This window comes from Phyllostomus discolor, chromosome 9 (genome assembly GCF_004126475.2).
Source record: "Phyllostomus discolor isolate MPI-MPIP mPhyDis1 chromosome 9, mPhyDis1.pri.v3, whole genome shotgun sequence".
Taxonomy (NCBI): Eukaryota; Metazoa; Chordata; class Mammalia; order Chiroptera; family Phyllostomidae; genus Phyllostomus; species Phyllostomus discolor.
This window is the reverse complement of record NC_040911.2, coordinates 31,533,525-31,552,777: the sequence shown is the minus strand read 5'-3', so window position 1 is coordinate 31,552,777 and position 19,253 is coordinate 31,533,525. Positions and strand designations below refer to the sequence as shown.

At 36.1% G+C, this 19,253-nt stretch overlaps 1 protein-coding gene across 2 annotated transcripts in view; it reads right to left on the bottom strand.

Moving 5' to 3' along the window:
• Positions 1-19,253, bottom strand: part of DSC2 (desmocollin 2) — a 33,728-nt gene extending 14,475 nt beyond the window's left edge. For both annotated transcript variants that reach the window (XM_028524376.2, XM_036009185.1), the window contains exons 1-8: positions 18,876-19,253; positions 11,915-11,999; positions 10,836-11,035; positions 9,795-9,914; positions 7,333-7,488; positions 5,934-6,078; positions 4,409-4,575; positions 31-165 (exon numbers count right to left, since the gene is read on the bottom strand). In XM_028524376.2, coding sequence (XP_028380177.1) covers positions 31-165; positions 4,409-4,575; positions 5,934-6,078; positions 7,333-7,488; positions 9,795-9,914; positions 10,836-11,035; positions 11,915-11,999; positions 18,876-18,944 — 1,077 coding nt within the window. In that variant the 5' untranslated portion in view covers positions 18,945-19,253. The remainder of the gene's footprint in view (positions 1-30; positions 166-4,408; positions 4,576-5,933; positions 6,079-7,332; positions 7,489-9,794; positions 9,915-10,835; positions 11,036-11,914; positions 12,000-18,875) is intronic.

Here is a 19,253-nt window from a genome sequence, read left to right as displayed (position 1 = left end):
TTTTTCTTTTTATTAATATCACATACTTACAGAAGTACGAGTAAAGGTTGGCAAGTTGTCATTCACATCTTCAATTTGAATGATGCAAGTTGCAGTTGTGTACAATCCAAAAGGTTGACCATTCATGTCTTGTACCTTTATTTGTAATTGGTATTTATCAATTACCTGCAAAGAAAGTAGGAATTTAATTATTGAGTGAAAGCAACATTATAAATGAAATTTTATACTCCACAATTTTCCTTGCATTAAAAATTTCAGAGGTACACTATTAAATTTCATAGCTTTCATGTACTGGTAGAAGAATAATTTCCTCACACTAATAATTTTCCATAATTTATTAAAATAGTGCAGTTTCTCAAGTTTAAAGTACTACTCATAGGTTATGGAATCAATCCATTGGTTTTAGCTTTACTCAACAGAAAGAAAAGATACAGCCTTGGTACATTTAAAATTGCTTAGTAATTAATCAAAATCTTCATCTCCTATCCAAAGCACATTTTCACGTTCAAAAATACATAGCAGTGACTTTTATACCAGCTTTGTAAGAAAGCAATAACGTAAATATCATTCTGTAAAAAAGATAGATTTTAAATGTTTACATTGATAAAAGATCTTTATATTAGCATGAAAACAAGGGTCTAGGTTATGTCATTTTTGCCCCCAGTGGAAATAGAATCTGGTTCTTAAGACTTCATTCATCAGAGATTGCAGAAGTCTTATCACCAGTTTTAAAAAATGTGCTTCTCCCCATAATGGTTTTATTTATCGTAAGTAATTGAGATGTTGAATGATTATGAACACTGATCAATGCCTCTAGATGAACATGAGAAAACTTGGGTCCTATTCCCAACTCCCAAAGTAATAAATGTAATCTCGGGCAGTTGGAAAATTCTCCTTACATAGGTTTCCTCTTCTGTAAATCAACAATAATAATATATTTCCTACATAGTTTCTCTCCTTTTTTTTTTAAGATTTTATTTATTTATTTTTAGAGATGGAAGGGAGGGAGATAGAGAGAGAAAGAGAGAGAGAGAGACGTCAATGTGCGGTTGCTGGGGGTTATGGCCTACAACCCAGGCATGTACCCTGGCTGGGAATCGAACCTGGGACACTTTGGTTCCCAGCCCGCGCTCAATCCACTGAGCTATGCCAGCCAGGGCAGTTTCTCTCTTTTCATAAGATAAAATAATACGTGAAAAACTATCCAATTTCATTCTCTTATATAACCACCTTCTTCCCTTAATTCCATCACCTCTTAAACATTCTGGTCTCTACACATTCCCTAAAAACTAAAATTTTTCTCAATCCCTATGCTTTTTATACACAATATTTTCTGACTTACTTTTCTCTCATAACCAATCACATATGTTGACTTGAAAACTAATAGCCTCATTGCAATTAAAAATTCTAAAAACTGCTTGGTAGTATACTTTCAGGAGGAAATACATGTTTTATTTGTAAAGAATTAAGACATTGGACATAACCAAAAGGTTAATAAAGAAATGAAGTTTTGTGGGCCTAAATATTAACTTGTGATATCCTCCAATGGAAGAAAAATTCTGATGTTTAAAGGGCTCAAAGGATTGAAGATAGCAGACGAAAACTGGAATCCCGGAGTCTAAAAGGGACTCCAGAGCACTCTCGGGGAAAAGTCCTCCAAGGCTCCTTCATTAGCTTTTAGCTGATTCTGTCACAAAGATCCATTCAAGACAACGATAAAAAGAAGAACTGGTTTATAATTGGCTTTAGCTGCACATGTTAATTCCATGAAGAACCTGCATAAGGTGTAGGGCTCTAACACTAACTCATTCGTTTATCCAGCAAATGATACTGTATTCTTCACTGGCGCATATAATAAAAATGAATGAATTTATAAGTACTAAATAAAAGTCGATTTCACTTAGAAATTTCTTTGGGGATGTAGTAAAAAGTGATTAATTTTATTACATTTTAACCCATAGTCAGGAGTGTCAAACTCATTTTCACTGGGGGCCACATCAGATTCACAGTTGGTTTCAAAAGGCCAAATGTAAATTTTAGGACTGTATAAATGTAACTACTCCTTAACCATTAAGTGAGAGCTTGGCGCTACCATAGGGCAGAAACAAAGCCCCAGGCCAGATAAAACAAGGTGGAGGGCCGGATTCGGCCAGCGGGCCTTGTGTTTGCCCCCTATGTCATAGTCTATGTGAAGATATGGGAGGTGTGCACAGTGCACTTCTGCTGAATAGCATGGTCTGGTGTTTCTCTTAAGGAAAAGTACTTGCATGATTGTTTGCTTGATGAGCTGAACTAACTGTTGTTTTATTTTTAAATAAAATACATCTCTATATGAAAGGCATCTGGTTTTTCTGATTGGTAAATTTGAAAAACTATATTCTGTCAAACATAATGTGAATGATACTTTAAGGAGACAAATCTACTTATTCATAATGATAAATTAAAGTGTTTAAACAAATGAGAATTCTAGAATATTTTTATCTATCATTGTGATATTAATGGAAGTGAAGAGTTGGTTTTTCAACATTGTTCAATGAAATATATTCTGTATAACTTAGTGAACCTATATGACAAATGTATAATGTTATAAAATTACACATTGGTGAACAATCCACATAGCAGAGGTAGACCAACGTGTTTTAATGTAACAATGTATGCAAGTTCATTGATAAGACTTCAGAATGCACTTTGCAAAAAAACATTTATGAAACTACCAGTTGTCAAGTTTTGGTATAGTTTCAAAGATGAATATCCACAAAGACCTGAAATTACTATTAAAATATTTAATACTCTACTCTTTGCTAACTTTGCATCTGTTGGTTTTTTTTAATGTAGATAAGCTAATTCTGCCTTTTTTTAATATTAATTATTTTAGGTTGCTTATTTTTTATTTTTATTTTTTTTAAGATTTTATTTATTTATTTTTAGAGAGGGGAGGGAGGGAGGGAGGGAGGGAGAGGGAGAGGGAGAGAGAGAGAGAAACATCAATGTGCAGTTGCTGGGGGTTATGGCCTGCAACCCAAGAATGTACCCTGGCTGGGAATCAAACCTGGGACACTTTAGTTCCCAGCCCGTGCTCAATCCACTGAGCTACGCCAGCCAGGGCTAATTCTGCCTTTTATAACAGAGCCATTGCAGGAGATATGAGAATCCATCTATCTTACATAAAACTAGGCATTAAGGAGTTTGAAAAATTGCATAATAATGCCACTGTTCTCACTAAATTATTTATTATTTGGGGAAATATAATTGTTTTTTGTATAAAAAGTACTTAGGTTAACATGTAATATATCCATTATTATTTTAAGTGGATAATTCAATACATATTTTAAATTTTCATTAGTTTTAAATAATAATGGGTAAATACTGATAAATATAATGCATCTAAATGAAATGTCTTCAGAATCTTCAAAAATACTTAAGATTGTAAAGGGATTTTGAGATCAGAAAATTTGAAGACCATTGCTCTATTCCATGAGGGATAAAGAGAACAAGAGGAAATGAATCTGATATGAAGTTTTAGGAGTCAAAGAAACCTATTATACTATATTTTAAGATTAAGAATTATAAATGAAGTAAGTAGGACAGCTAAACTGCTCTAAGAATTCAGCTGAATACACGTTTGGTGAAGGAGGCAACAGTTGAATAACCAAGTTAATACACTACTGTAGTGTAACAGTTGCAGCAGAAATGGACAGAACATAAAAGTGGAATAATCTTGAAGGTAATATCAACATGCTGTAGAAAGTGAGTTGATCTAGGCGTATGGGGAGATATCAAACACACTTTGGAGAACATGAATTCAAGGACGTAATATAAAATTACTAGCAGGAAAAGAATGTATTAATGTCATTTTTACTAGAAAAGATGGGAAGGAGAGCATGCTTAGAAAGAAAGAAAAGTTCAGTTTTAGATGTACTGCATTTTAGGTACCTCTGAAACATCCGAATAAATATTTCTAGCAGCCAACTGAAAATGGTATGCCAGATTAGACATAGTCTTTCTTTTAATCTGTGCAAGGGGAAGAATGCAAAAGAACCTACTGAGGAAGATGTAATGCAGACAGAAAAAGAAGCACTCTTATCACTTTTATCTGTAGATAACAAATATCTACATATTTCCAAAAGTTTCCCTTTTTATATTTGATATTTGTTTTTAATACTACAAATGTTTATATTGGGAAATTCAATTTTATAAAACACAGTTCAGAAAAGAATGAATTAGAGTTTCAATATTAGTGCACTGCAAAGGTAAGAACCCCCCATTAACATACTTAAAATGACCCTTTTTCTCAAAGTAGATTCACAACATACTTTTCAAAAACACATTCACAGGTGATCCACAGACATATCCAGGTACCATTAAATAACAACGTGGCAAACACATTCTTTGTTAATACTGATGTTACCTCTCTGTCCAGCTGAGCCGATGTGGTGGTAATCACACCTGTAGATGGATGCATGAAAAATAGGCTGGGCGATGCTGGCAGCTGCTGGAGGATGGAGTACTTCAGGAGCGTGTGGAGTGTGCCAGGCTCATCTTTGTCAACTGCACACACCTGTCCCACAGTGGAGCCTACGTGTTGAAACATCCTCTTTAATTTCCAAAACTTTTACGTTTTTGACTTTTCCTTCATATCATTCCTTTCTGTCTACTTTGAAAATGTTTTGGAACACTTATATATCAGAGTAATGGTAGTTTTTTTAATAACAATATAATGGTACAATAATAGTTTGTGGATTTCTTTTTTTTAAAGATTTTATTTATTTGTTTTTAGACAGAGGGGAAGGGAAGGAGAAAGAGAGGGACAGAAACAGCAATGTGTGGTTGCCTCTCACGTAAACCCCACCTGGGGACCTGGCCTGCAACCCTGGCATGTGTCCTGACTGAGAATCAAACTGGCAACCCTTTGGTTTGCAGCCTGCACTCAATCCACTGAGCTACACCACCCAGGCAGTTTGTGGATTTCTATATAAAGTATCCCTTCCTTTTAAATATCTCAGCTGCCTAATATTTTTATATATTTTTTCTTTTATATTACATTTTTTGGGAGCCACTGGTTAACAAAATTATACAAGCTTCAGGTACACAATTCTACAATGGATCATCTGCACACTGTATTGTGTGCTCACCAGGCCAAGTCAAGTCTCCTTCCATCACCACTTACCAGCAGCCTGACATTCTGGAATTTGATGACCATATCCGTATTTACTGTGTTTAATGTATAATTTTATAAATGTTGATAATATCCCTTCATGGTCTTTTTATTTCTACTAAAGAGTTCTAATTGTTCTCTTTTTTCTATTTGCAAGCTTGTACTTAAATTAAACATATGGGTATATTTTCTCTGAAAATTTTTGGTTTAGTTAAATATTTCTAGAGGGAAACTAAAAAACTACATTCTGTCTTCCAGCTAAAATGATCCATTCTCACAAGATGAGAAAACATTTGTAGTGTTCTCAACAACATTTGTGATTGATTATGCCCAGAGTATTGTCAATCATTTAATCACTACAGAACATCATTTGTTCTCTTAAAGGCTAAGACTTCAGTTGCTCAAAGGCTTACTCCTTTTTAGAGTATGTTCCCCTAAATGTATTTATCTTGAACAGGACAGCAAAGTAACATTTATTGGATAACTCCTACTTTGCAGGCCCTGTGGTTGGCATTCCATGTGGATGATACATCATTTAATTTTCATGACAAACTTGTCATGATTCCCCATGTTACAGATTGTCAAAATTTTAAAAATTGCCCAAGGCCACATCACACCGCTCGCTAGCAGAAGGGAGAGTAAAATTCCCCCCAGAGCAGCCTGATGTGTAAACCCCTTCCCCTTACCAGCAGGATATGCTGCCTCCCAATTTCATAGAAAAACTGAACTACTGAAGGGAAACACCCAGTTGCCACACATTGTTAAAGTGGGTACTCACCAACTCTGCTATGTTCAGCAATTGTAAAAATATAAGTTGTTTCTGTAAAAATTGGGTGATTATCATTTTCATCCTCAACTTTGATTATTAGGAGAAGTGGGCGTTCTGTATCATATCCATCTGGAGTTGTTGCCAAGGCAACTAACTGTGAAGAGGGTAAAATAAGAAGAGCAAAAATAACCTATGAAAATATGATTCAAACTAGTGTTGGCGTTAAGTTATAGATTGTTCAGTATTGCAATGTGAGGATTCCCCCTTGTTACTGAATTTGGAGGTGAGCCTACATTAATGCCACAAAAGGTGGCTAATTTCATGGTGTAGTGTAACATTTTATGTTTAAATTTCTCTATTATAATAGCAGATAATTTTGTTTCCCTCACTATTGCTGTATTGTTGTTCAAGAATGTAATGTTTATTTCTTTTTCTAAAACCAGTCTTAAGGATTATTGTATTTTGTTTTGTTTGAAAGTTTTAGGTACATGAATTTTAAATACAATTTTCTTTTTTTAACTTTGGATTCTTCAGATTCCAAATTTCCCATGTGTAGGTTATCTGAGATACTGTCTTACTTTCTAACACTAATTATGACTTTAGGTACACTGATAGTTATATTTAGATAACTGTCTTCATACAATCTTTTGATTTAAAAAAGGGAAATCAGAAATAAAACTAATGAATGGCTGCAAATTATGTGTGCAATACAATTTATTTCTTTTGATTTTATAATATAAATTTCAATTCCTGTTTTCCTCAGAACAACTACCACAGAAATAACAGAACACAGGTCCTTAGAGGGTCACCTTGTGCAATTCCAATCCTAAATATTTAATTCAAAGTCTGCACGCCTGTTCAGTTAATTTGGTCTACTGATGAATAATTAACTAATCCAAAACAGATAGAAAATAATTAAAATTGAACTAAGCTAAAAGACCAATCTTTGTTGGAAAAATCAGTACATTAGATTAAATTCTTACATTATAACTCATTTCACCATGGGAAGCTCCCCACATGAAGAAAAAATTGAATAATATTTCTTAGTTAAGCACTGTCCACAGTCCTTACTTGCTCACCAGAAGTGAATTTTCTCCCATTGCAAAGGGAAAGTTAATTCTAAACTTCACTTACCTCTCATCTCTCTCCACCATTCACAGATCTTTTTTGTCAACTAAATGACTGTTTTTGAAGTAGTACTTTTTTTTCTTTGGAAAAATAGAGTAAAACTATAATACCAGGAAATTTCTAATGGAATCTATGAAATTCTTTTTGCCTCAAGCCAAGGCCACACTATCAGAAGCATAGATGACAAACTCAGAAAACAGAAAAGGGTAAATGAATTGAGAATGAGAAAAAAAGTCAAGTTGATTAATTACTAATATAATGTATAAACTTTAGACTTTACCTGAAAAGAGTCATACTGCTCACGATCTACCTTACGTTTACAATACAGTTTTCCAGTGTCCCTTTCTATAGAAAATAAATCCAAGGGTTCTTCGTCAACTCCAGGCCCTCTTATAGAATAGTGTATAGTGTAATTTTGTGCTGTATCGGATTCAATCTAGAAGGTAGGTATTGACATGAGACAAATTTTTAGTTCAGCAAAACTTTCATCTATATATTTATACAATCACATTGCTAATAACTAATGCTGTCTTTATTTATGATTATGTATGGATAAAAGGCAACAAGAAAATAAGGACACCTTATAATTGAGACATTTCAAGAGCAAGGCATGAAGAAAATAATGTAATAGCATCTTAGTTTGCCAGAATAACTAAGGAATACTTTAAAGCCTAAATGGTACCTATATGGACCAAACACCTAACACTTTTCCTGCCTTAGAAAACAAAATATTCTGAGCATGAAAAATTATTCTGTTGCCATTAAAAAACAAAAACAAAAACAAAACAAAACCTGAATTGTTATTTTATATGAGGTAGGCAAAAGTAGATTTACAGTTGTAATACAAATAAATAATACAATAATTAATAAATAATTATACAAGAATAAATTCTCTTTCACATACTCACAATTGTAAACCTACTTTTGCCACACCTATATGATAAAATATTTGAGATACTACATTTAAAGTGTTCTGCCTACTTGGCAAAAATTTGAAAATTTTTTTCTTAATTACCTTTTGTTATTTGTAAGCATCTTGTTTATTATAGGAAGTGAGTTTGCATGGGTTGGGATGGGGAGGGACAGGGGATAATGAGAATATAAGTGGCATAATATCCTTGCAAGTATAGTATTCTGGTGCTTGATTCAAAAGCAACTTTCTTCCAAGTTGCTTTCAACCTCTTGGTAAGATCTTGACTATGTATCAGAATGATTAACACAATTATTTTCTAACAATTTGTTTCTCAACTTTAACCTGCTATTCTCTCAGCTGCATTACATTTTTGGATGGAATGTAAAAGAGGATTCTCTCTCACCATTTCAAGAACTCAGGGAAAAGAAACCCAAGCCACAGACTGAATGGTAGTGGCTACTGATAGTGGAAGAAGGAAAAAAGATTTGTCAAAGTTTCCACAAAATGTTAAAAAAGAGAGAGAAGCCCTGGCTGGCATAGCTCAGTGGATTGAGTGCGGGCTGGGAACCAAAGTGTCCCAGGTTCGATTCCCAGCCAGGGTACATTCCTGGGTTGCAGGCCATAACCCCCAGCAACCGCACATTAATGTTTCTCTCTCTCCCCCCCGCTTCCCTCTCTAAAAATAAATAAATAAAATCTAAAAAAGAGAGAGAGAGAGAGAGAGAGAAAATGTGGATCCAGTGTAATTAAGCAGTAGACTTGGGGATAAGCAATAGAAAATTGTATGAGGTCTGTCCAGAAAAAGTACAGGCATTGTTAATGTAACAATGACAGTTTGTGTGACCTGGCAGCCAAGGAGAGTGGATGGATTGCATATGTGTAAACAATAATGACATCACTCTACTAGTCAGTGGAGGTGGTAGATGCTGTTGAATAAACGTGTACTATGTGGCCTGTCGCATTCAAAATGACTGAGCCAGTAGAGCAATGAATCTGCATCAAATTTTACATTAAGCTTGAACATTACTCCACAGAAACTCTTCAGATGATTCAGAAGGCCACAGCTATGGGCAACTGGTGATGAGCAGCTTCATCATGACAACACACCCACTCATGCATCATGTCTTATGAAGAGTGTTATGGTAAAACATCAAATGTCTCAGGTGACTCTGACCCCTTAAGTTCAGATTTGGCACCCTGTGACTTCTGGCTTCTCCTGTAACTAAAATAACCTTTGAAAGAGAACACATTTCAGACTGTCGATGAGATTCAGGGAAATATGATGAGGTGGCTATTGGAGACTGGGAGAACTGTGTGAGGTCCCAAGGTACCTACTTTGAAGGGGACAGAGGTGTCCTTGTCCTGTGTACAATATTTCTTACATCTTGTATCTTCTTGAATAAATGTCTCTATTTTTCATATTACATGGCTGGATATCTTCTGGACAGACCTCGTATGTACCTTCCACTTGGCAGCATTTGGCATTTTATCCGCAATTGTCTTTTTTTTTAACAGAAGGTGTTTGGGAGTTTTCCATACCCAGGCTCTGTGACACTCTTGTTGATATGAAAATTTACTAAGGAACCATATGTTTGAGGTTGTTAGATGGGTTTTACAGTTTTAGTAACGACCTTTGCATCACTAAAACTGCAAAAAATATATGCAGGTATAAAGATATATATATTTATACCCATGTATTATAGCCTATGATATGCATACACATTTATTTATATATTCATATACCACTATCTCTTAAATATGCATTGTCTAAATTTTTTTAAAAAGATGAAAACCATAGACCTTCACAGTGAAAAAAAAGTAAATTGTACCTGTTCAAGAAAAAGTGGGAAAGGACCCAAATAATTCTCCATCATTGAGCAAGGGATTGGAGCCCATCTTCTCTTGGCACGCCTCAGAACTGTTTCTTTAGAATCACTTTGCTTTAGCACCTCAATTTAGAAAAAAGAAAAAAATACTAAAGTCAACAACCATTTTACTCTCAAACTAGAAGATTGATCACCTTCCTCCTCTCATGAGGACCAGCTGGAAAGGTGTACGACCCTGGTAGTGCTTGAAAATAAAACTAAACATCAACACTGCAAAAAGGGAATGAAGAGATAACTGCCTTCTTATCACAGTCATCCTCTTGAGAAGATAATTTCACGGGCACATGTAAGAAACATGAAACTGGAAGCCTAGAAGCAAAACTGAAAAGCACAATTACTCCTGCCACAATGCCATGCCAAAGATGGAAGGAGAGATATGCAAAGAAAATAAGTAGACTATGTGCCCTTCTAAGTTTAGCATAAACATCTTCCACTCGCCAACGATTAGGAAGGGCCATGGAACCACCAGAGTCTGTGTCAGAACAAGGGGAGAAACAAGGTGACAACTCTCCCACTGCTACAGTGAGTAACGGCCAATGATGACCAGAAGTCATTTTGACCTTGGGTGTCACAAAGTAATAAGCATGGATGAGGTCCAAACCTCAACCTAAAGTAGTCATCTACTTTCTAAGACTACAAATTAGAAAGACTGCCTCCAGAGGTAGTTTCAAAACTTGTTTTTAAAAATCTCTTCTACAATAAAGATCAACAAATGCTCCTTTGTGTTTAATCTCAGGCTCTCATGCTGTAGTATCTCTCAATTTCTCCTTTTATGTCCAAAATAAAAAGGAATTACAAACTCTAATTACGCTATGTTGTAGAATCCTCTTCCCTTTGAACAGCGTTAAATGTGTCATGGTTTTCATTCATCTTCAAGCTAAATTATCCCCTATCCTTTCTGACTCCACATCTTCCTTGGTAATGTTAGTTACACCTGAAGAAAGTACTTCATTATACCGTACTTCATTCTGTAGTTTAGTATACCTCTTTTTGATGCTCTAAAATGACCAACATTTTCTTTTCCTCTTGGTTCTCAGTGTTGAAAAGTGATATGGTAAAACTTCTCTTCTCTGAGGACAAAAGAATAGCCTTTGTTGTATAGACTGAACCATCTTCTAAAATTTGGAAATCAGGATCACTTGAATGAATTAGATTTGCAGACTTAAAGCATTCCTTCAGGTTAACTGTAAAAAAATACACACAGCAATCATTTGCAAGGTAAAACATACCAACATAGAGTTTTAACAGCAGTATATGCATGGGGGGTAAAAACATAAAATTAGCTACACTGACACTTGTAAATTTTTCATTTTTAAAGAACATATGAAACTCTATGGTTAATTAAGTTGTGCTAAACACAAATAATACATACATCACTTCTAATAAGGTATATTATATCCTATTAAAGAAGGGACATTTATTTTCAAATAAAAGCTCCATTGTTCAAATATTTTTGCCAATACCAAGAAGTTTTCCTTTATTAATTAAAATTAGCTAGATAGTTACACAAATACATTTGAAGAAAGTTATACAGCATCTAGAGGATTAAAATTGGCAGTTATTGAATTAAAACATTATTGAACTCTTTATGTCTATTATTAAGTAGTCATATTCTGTGTTCTCATTGGTCTGATCTTTTCTAATACAATTGAGTCGTGTAAAAAAATTAATTATTAAAAAAATAAGATGTGAGAGTCAATGTCAAGAAGATATCAAAATGTTTTAGGACAAAAATCCAAAGATAAAACCATTAAACTTAAGAAATAATTTCAATACTACTTCTCAATTTCATAGAAGCATGTTGAAACATACACGATATCCTTCCATTAATGTAAATATTAATTTTTTCTTACTCAAGCTAAAACTTTTTATCTATTTCATATAGTCATGTTTTTCAATTTAAAAAATATTCCTTCCTTCGGAATGGCACCACATGCATTATACATGATAATGTACTGTACAAGTTCTAACTCTTAGTTCCAATATAGTTACCCTTCTAAAGGTTACACTATTTTTACAAGATCCTACAAATTAGGATTTCATGTATTTTGGCAGTTTCTTACCTCTACCAACAAATTTCTCAGCATCCAGCTTGGAGGGAACATGTAGTGTCACTTTTTTGCAGGCATCACAGGCAGATATTAAGATCTAAAAAAATCAATGCAATATTATGCATTAAAAAAGATACTTTTAATGTATATATAGTTTATATAAACTACAAATCTGTATAATTGTAAATCAGTTTATATAATTAACAAAGTAACATAAAAACATACACTAGAGTAAAAGAGTCAGAAAAAAATTCTATCAAGGGGAAGAATAAAATAATAAACCAAGTCATGGCTCACTCCTTTGCTGAACATGTAAGCACAGAGAATTTCTTCGTGTGTTGGGCTTTGTCTTCTATTCTGTAAAATAAGGTTAATAGTAATTTCACAACTTTACTAGGTATACTGAGGAACCAACAACAACCTGAGCAAGACAGAACTGAAACTATTAGGAAAGTAGCACAGATGTGTAAGTAGAAAAGAGAAACAAAAAATTTCAATGAACCACCAAAATATTTCAATTAATTGTAGATCACCTAAATGAGTTACAGTACCAAATCAGTAATAGCTAAATAAAACCTCAGAAAGAATAGTATTAGCTCATTGCCATGGATTGATTTGGAAAGTATTTATTTAATACTTCACAATTTTATTTTTACAAATAAAATTGTAAAAAAAATTACAATTTTATTTATACTCCAAATAATTACTTTGGAAAGTATTTATTTAATACTCCAAGCACGTAAAGTTACGTGCTTGTATTTAAAGCACGTAACTTTAAAATACAAACTTATTTTGAAGGTGCATCTTCTCATTAATGAGAGTTAAGGTCATTTTACAAAAGATTTCACTTAAACATTTTAAGTGAGTTAGTGATTTATAGTGAACCAATTCCAATACACTATATATTCAAACACACTGGAATTTAACCCCATTCTCTCTGAAATTTTACAATGGATGTTTCTGAAAGATTTACAATTGTTTTCCTACAGTTTGACCAAATACAAGATAGGTAAAACTAACATTTACATCATTATTTGCAAAGTCCATAATAATAAATTAAAATCAGCAAAATTTGGAAAAAAACTTTTATTTCCAATAATCATTAAAGAATCTTTAATTATCTAATTTTAATTGCATATGAAGAATCAGGTAAAGCAGGAATTATATTTCACTTGGAAATTGGGGGTGGAGACAATGAAGAGTGTATCTGAACTGGAAATTAAAAGATGAGAGGAGTTGTCACTAGCTGCATGGTAGAGAGAACAGGAGTAGAGTAAGGTGACTGGGGATTCAAGGTGATTGAAAGCAAACATCTACTTATTCATTCAGCCAACATTTATGGGTTGCTTACTAGGTACTAGGCACTGCTCAAAGGCTACAGCAATGAACAAAGCAAAGTCCTTGACTTTATTGAAATAACATTATAATGAGAGACAAAAAATCAATACACAAATGCACGAAGGTTACATAATGAAAGAGATAAATATTGTGAGAAAAATAAGGCAAGGAGAGAGAGTGACAAAAAGACCAGAAGCTTAAATGAAATGAGGAGGAAAACCTGTTCACCTACAGAAGAGACTCCCAGGTGATGCAAAAGCCTAAACAAAAGCTCTGGACGGGGACTTCACCTGCCTCTCGGATGAACAATATGGAGGTCATCACGGTAGAGCACAGTGAGTGCAAAGTGACAGATGGTTAAGAGACGATCAGAGGCACATCACGTAGGATCTGAAAGGCCAAACTAAGGAGTGCAGACTTTATTCTGAGTGCAAAGAGAAGCAGCATCAGCTACAGGAGAAATCCAAGAGAGGGAGGATGGCTACTAGGACTAAGGGAAAAACAGAGGAGGGTAACATCAGAGGAGAAGGCAAGAAAGGCTGGATTAAGACAACACTTTGGATAAGTGTCCTATATATCCATTCATTCAGGTATCCAACAAATATTTATTGAATCTCTACTACATGTCAGACACAGAGAGAAGTAACAACATGATCTTCACAAAACACTCAGTTCAAGAGTAAGGCATACTTGTAATTTCAGTAAAGTAGGATCAATGATAGGGAAGTACAAGGTGTTAAGGGAGAGCAGGGAAAATTAGCATCCTATAAGAGCCAGATAATGTCACCTGAAGAGTGGCTACAAGTTACCCCTGTCAAGAAGAGGCAGAGTTTTTATGTTCCAAAGAGAGGAATAACTTATGCCAAAGCCCAGAGATGACACAGACCTGAACATGAAAATCTGGAATAGATGATGCATATAGCATGGGAGGAACGGAAGTTTAAAATGTATTCAGAGAAGTAGGTGTGGACACATTCTGAATAGCTTTAACAATGTATATGGATCTTATTTCCTAAAGAGAGTAAGACCATGATTTGTTTTAAGCAGATAAATTACATAAGAAGCTTTCCATTTGAATACAGTAAATCTGACCAGTATGGAGAATGAATTGAGGAACAATTTTCCTTTCTAATAATGGCAGCTATGTCATTCAGACAAAGCCCTATACCCAAACTGAAAATGATGGATGCATTCTTCTGTAAGGATTTGCTAGGCAAAAACTGAGGATAAAGCAAGAACACAGAGTGGTAACTAGAAATGACATCTGATCTGAAAAAATTTTACTCTGGTCTTTTGGATTCCACAGAAAAGAGTGAAATCAAAGCACAGGCCTGCCTAAAATCTAAGACAAGAGTTGCCCACATTAATCTGGGACCCAAATGCAAAGCCTTCATTGTGGGGGTGAGCTGGAAGTAAATCCCTCGCATGGATTTGTGATCAACATTCATATCACTTGCTTGGTCCAGAAACCTCATGCCACTAATTAACATAAATTCTTGGCATGTGATCAAAACTAAAGATGCTGAAAGACATTTGACCAAATTCAATAATCACTCATATTTTTTTAAAAAGGACCCAAAATAGGAATCGGTAAGTACTTATTCAATATAATTTTTATATTGTATTATAAACACAACATCAATGGGAAAGCACAAGCAGTGGCCACACTAAACTCAAAAACAAGTCAGATTTTCCAAGGTCAATATTTACAGTTAACATCACATTAATGTCTATCAGGCAAGAGGAAGATATTAGATAGCATATGAATTGGGAAAAAAAGGTTAAAAATCTGTATTTGTACTTGATATGATTATTTACTTGGAAACCCCAGCAAATCAACCAATAAATTACTATAAAACAGTAAGAGAATTTCAGTGAAGGAGCAGCAATAGCAATTAAAATATAAAAATCATTAGTATTCATACATGTAAATAAAAGCAGTTAAACAATATAATGGAAGAAATCATTTTCAAAAATAATAAAACAGAATGTCAAGAAGCAAATATAACAATGTGTAAAACTTATTTGAAAAATATTTCTGAAGAACACAAAAGTAGACTTTATAAAGATATATCTTTATTTTGAAAAGGAAAGTAAACACCATGAATATATTAATTTCATTAAGTTATAAGTTTTATGGTCCTAATAAAAATCCCAACAGTATTTTTTCTGGAACTAGGCAAGTTGGTATAAAAGGTCATAACAAAATATCAATAATTAATAATAGACAAAAATTATGAAAAAGAAAAGCAATGAGAGGATACTAGCCGTAGCACATAAGGATCATACAAAGTCTCAATAATAAAAATAATAAAATATTAATACATGAAAAGCTGAAAGAAACTAGATGCATACAAATTGGAAAGGAAGAAGTAAAACAGTTTCTATTTTCATTTGCTATAACTGCAGACCATCTGTAAAGGTAGTAACTTTTTGTTACATTCACCAACATTCTATGAATTTCCATTTCTTCACAATCTTGGCTACACAGCATGCTGTCAAACTTTTGGATATTTGTCAAGTAGGAAATGACATTTCAATGTAGTTTTAAATTCATCATTTCTTATTATGAATGAGGCTGGAATACTTTTACGGGCCTTTTTCATTAATTTATGGGAATTTTTCATATCATGTCCATATTAGACTTCTTGATTTAGAAGAGCACTTTGTATATTAGATTAACCTTTAACAGTATAATCTGAAAATGTTTTTTCCACTTTGTTAGTTACCTTTGACTTTGCTTCTGATGTTTTTGTTTCATTTGGTATAGGTTTTGGCCAGGGACAAGTGTTGGGTGTGTTTTATTACAATTAATTTTCTCAATTTTAATGAATGGCTTTTGAAATCTGAGCCATAAATAGGCCTTAACTCCAAATTTAAATAGAAATTGATCATTTTTTGTTCTGTTTTTCGATATGGTAGCATATGTTATATTTAAATCTTTCATCTTTTAGGAATTTTCTGTGTTCTGCATGAGGTATGGATTCACCTTTATCTTTTGCCAAATGACTGCATAGATCAAGTACTACACATGGTACAGTATTGTGTATGTCCCTCCTCAACGAAGTGTTATGACATCTATCATAAAGTAGCTTTCTACCTAGCCATATACAACCTTCATGGAGGGAAGAGAGAGTGCATGCTAGCTACCAAATTTAAAGAGTCATTTAAACTTTCATCTGGCAATCCCATTTCTGGTAATCTACTCTATTGTGACACCTGCCCATACATGAAATAACGTATATACAGGCTGATTCATTGTGACATTATTTATAATAGCAAAGAGGGATAGCAGAGGTGATGGATAGCAGTAAAGACATTCATGAGCTATTTCTGAATGCAGATTTAATGGGACTGAATGATGGATTAAGGGAAGGGAACAGTGAAGAAGGAAAACCAAAGAGTTTCCAGACTTTTTACTTGGGGAACAAGGTGTGTCTCGGTATCATTTATTGAAATACAGGACACTAGAAGAAAAGTAAGTTTGGAAAGAAAAATGTTGTATCGCACATCATAGTAGGAACAGAGATATAAAGGCCAATTGCGCAAAATAAATTTACAGCTGTATGGCATTTTGGGGACAAGACCTAGAATAGGAAGTCTGGTTCTGAGTGGTCAGGAATATCAAAAGAAAAGAAAAGAAGTGAATTTCAAGAATAAAGGCACAATGTACTAGGTGGAAGTGTATAAAACTTGATTTGGATTTAGCAATAAAGTTGTCTGATTGTCTGAGAGAGAAAAGCTTCATTGGCGTTTAGACAAAGCTAAAGTTCAAGTGGTTAAGACACCTCTCAGGCGAGGCAATATCAGGAAGTGGGGATAAGCTGATTTGTGGAATGGTGAAGGATTCCTTGGGTGTATCTGGAGCATGAAACGTAAAGGGTGCCCCCCCAAAGTCATGCTCATTTGATAACATCTTCTATTCAAATACTCTTTATGCATCTGTCCCACTTGAGACTCACAACCACAACCACCAGCTGAGGCCAGCAGGCCTGTGTAGAGATCCATCCAAAATCCATCACCAGAACACTAGGCCTTCCTTCCAGTTTGAATGTAGCAGAATGAGGGGTGCAACCAGAGCCTGTGCTCCTTCTGTCTCCACCCCACTTCTGATCTGTCCTGCTTTGAAGCAAAGGAAGGCCACGCAATGGGTATTATAAAATTTATTTATTCACTTAGAACCACTTTCTTCTAAAGAGGATCTGAGACAAACGCAGAAAGTTCTATGTAAGTACATACAAAGCAATTCTATTTACTGCCTGTGACTAATCACCCCTTCTCCATCAAAGAACGATGGCCAGTGGTGTAAATAGAGGTGGCACCTGTATTAGGAATCTAACCAAAACTTATTCTTTTGCTACCGACTACATATTTTGTGACTGGTATTTCATTCTTGGTTTCCTCAACTGCAAAATGTTAGCAGCTGTGCATGTGGCCTTTCCTATGTTATTAACGTGCCCCAGGCATTTTGTTAAGGGTTTGGAGTCCACAGAGTTCTAAAGACCTTCTAATAATCGTAACTACAATTTCATTATTTAAAAATTTAAGGAATTCGCTTTCAAATGAGAGCGATAGAGAAAGGCAAATAATCCCAATACTTCAACCCCACCCCAACCCCCCAGCCCAGTCCCACCACTGCCAGAAGGAATCTTCCCACTCTCTATCGGCCAGGCTGTCCCTTTGTCCTTCCGGTTTGACTGGAGTCTCAACGTCAAAAGACACCTGAGCTACCTGAGCACTTTCTCGCGTCCGGTCTAATTAACGTTTCTCCTTTCAGGAGACCCAGGAAGTCCAGTCCGTGCACCTTTGATCCCAAACTTTCCCAGGGGCTGTTCCCTCGCATTGGATTCTGCGCCTTCCGGTCCCCACAGGAGATTCCTGCTAGGGAGGGTGGGGGAGGGTTGTCCGGCCCCAAATTAGGTCACCCCCTTCCGCCCCCAGCTGTGGGTGGGTAGGGTCTTCGCTATTGTGTTTTTTAAAGTGGGAAGAAGGGCAGGGGGACAGAAAAATCTAGATGCCTCTGGGTACAACAGATCTGGATGATCATTTTCTCCAAAATTAAGCGGAAGGTAACCACACATGGTGACAAAAATAAAAAAAGTAATCTACAAACGCCCACTTAGAGCCCCCCCCCCCACACACAAACCCACGATTCCCCCAAAAGCGCGTAGTTTTTTCTTTCACCCAAAGACGGCGCTTTACGTCGCGTTCGCGCAAAGGATCCCGGCTCCAGTGGTCTTGAACCCTCGTGGAGGCAGAAGCTACAGAACCTTTCCAGGAAAGAGCCTGGGGCGCAGAGGTGCAGCGCTAGCGCGTTGTGCTGCATGCTCGTACCCAGAGGCTACGCTTTCGGATGGGCGTTTGCAGCTCCTGCCTCCGTCTCTACTTGCCTGAGATGATTATATCTACAGCACACTCTTTTCCCTTTCCCTTCGGGTTCGCGGCACCCAGGGCACCATCCTCTTTCTGTCTGCCTTCCCCCACCGCAACCAAATCCACTTCTTAGTGAGTTTAGTTAGTGAGCCCAAAGCCCACTAACTCTGTTTTGCCCACCACCCCTGCTCTAAGTGTCCCCCTTGGCGCCCAATCGATTGGAGCCCCCTCTAGGGAGCCGGTGGCCCGGGCAGCCACTCACCGTGAGGGTCAGTAGGAGCTGCCAGCAGAGGGCTGCGCTCAGGGAGCGCCTGGCTGGGGTGGCCGCCATGGGAAGACTCGGGGCAGGTCGCGAGCCAAGACACACAGGGGCCGGAGTGGGAGGGATCCGCGGGGCCAAAGGCCACGGCCGGGGCGCAGGCTGGGCCCGCCGCGCTGCAGGACTGAGAGGCGGTGCGCGGGGAGAGAGACGCCTTTCTTCTCCGTTTCTGAAGCCTCTGCTTCTTACACAAGGGGCTTTTCCTCTAGCTGAGGGTGGGGCTCCAGATGCCTCGGAAACACACCGATCGGCCCCTCCTTAGTATTTTCCTAAGTCTTTATTTCTTTGAGAGCGCAACATGTAGGAACTCCCTGTAGCCGC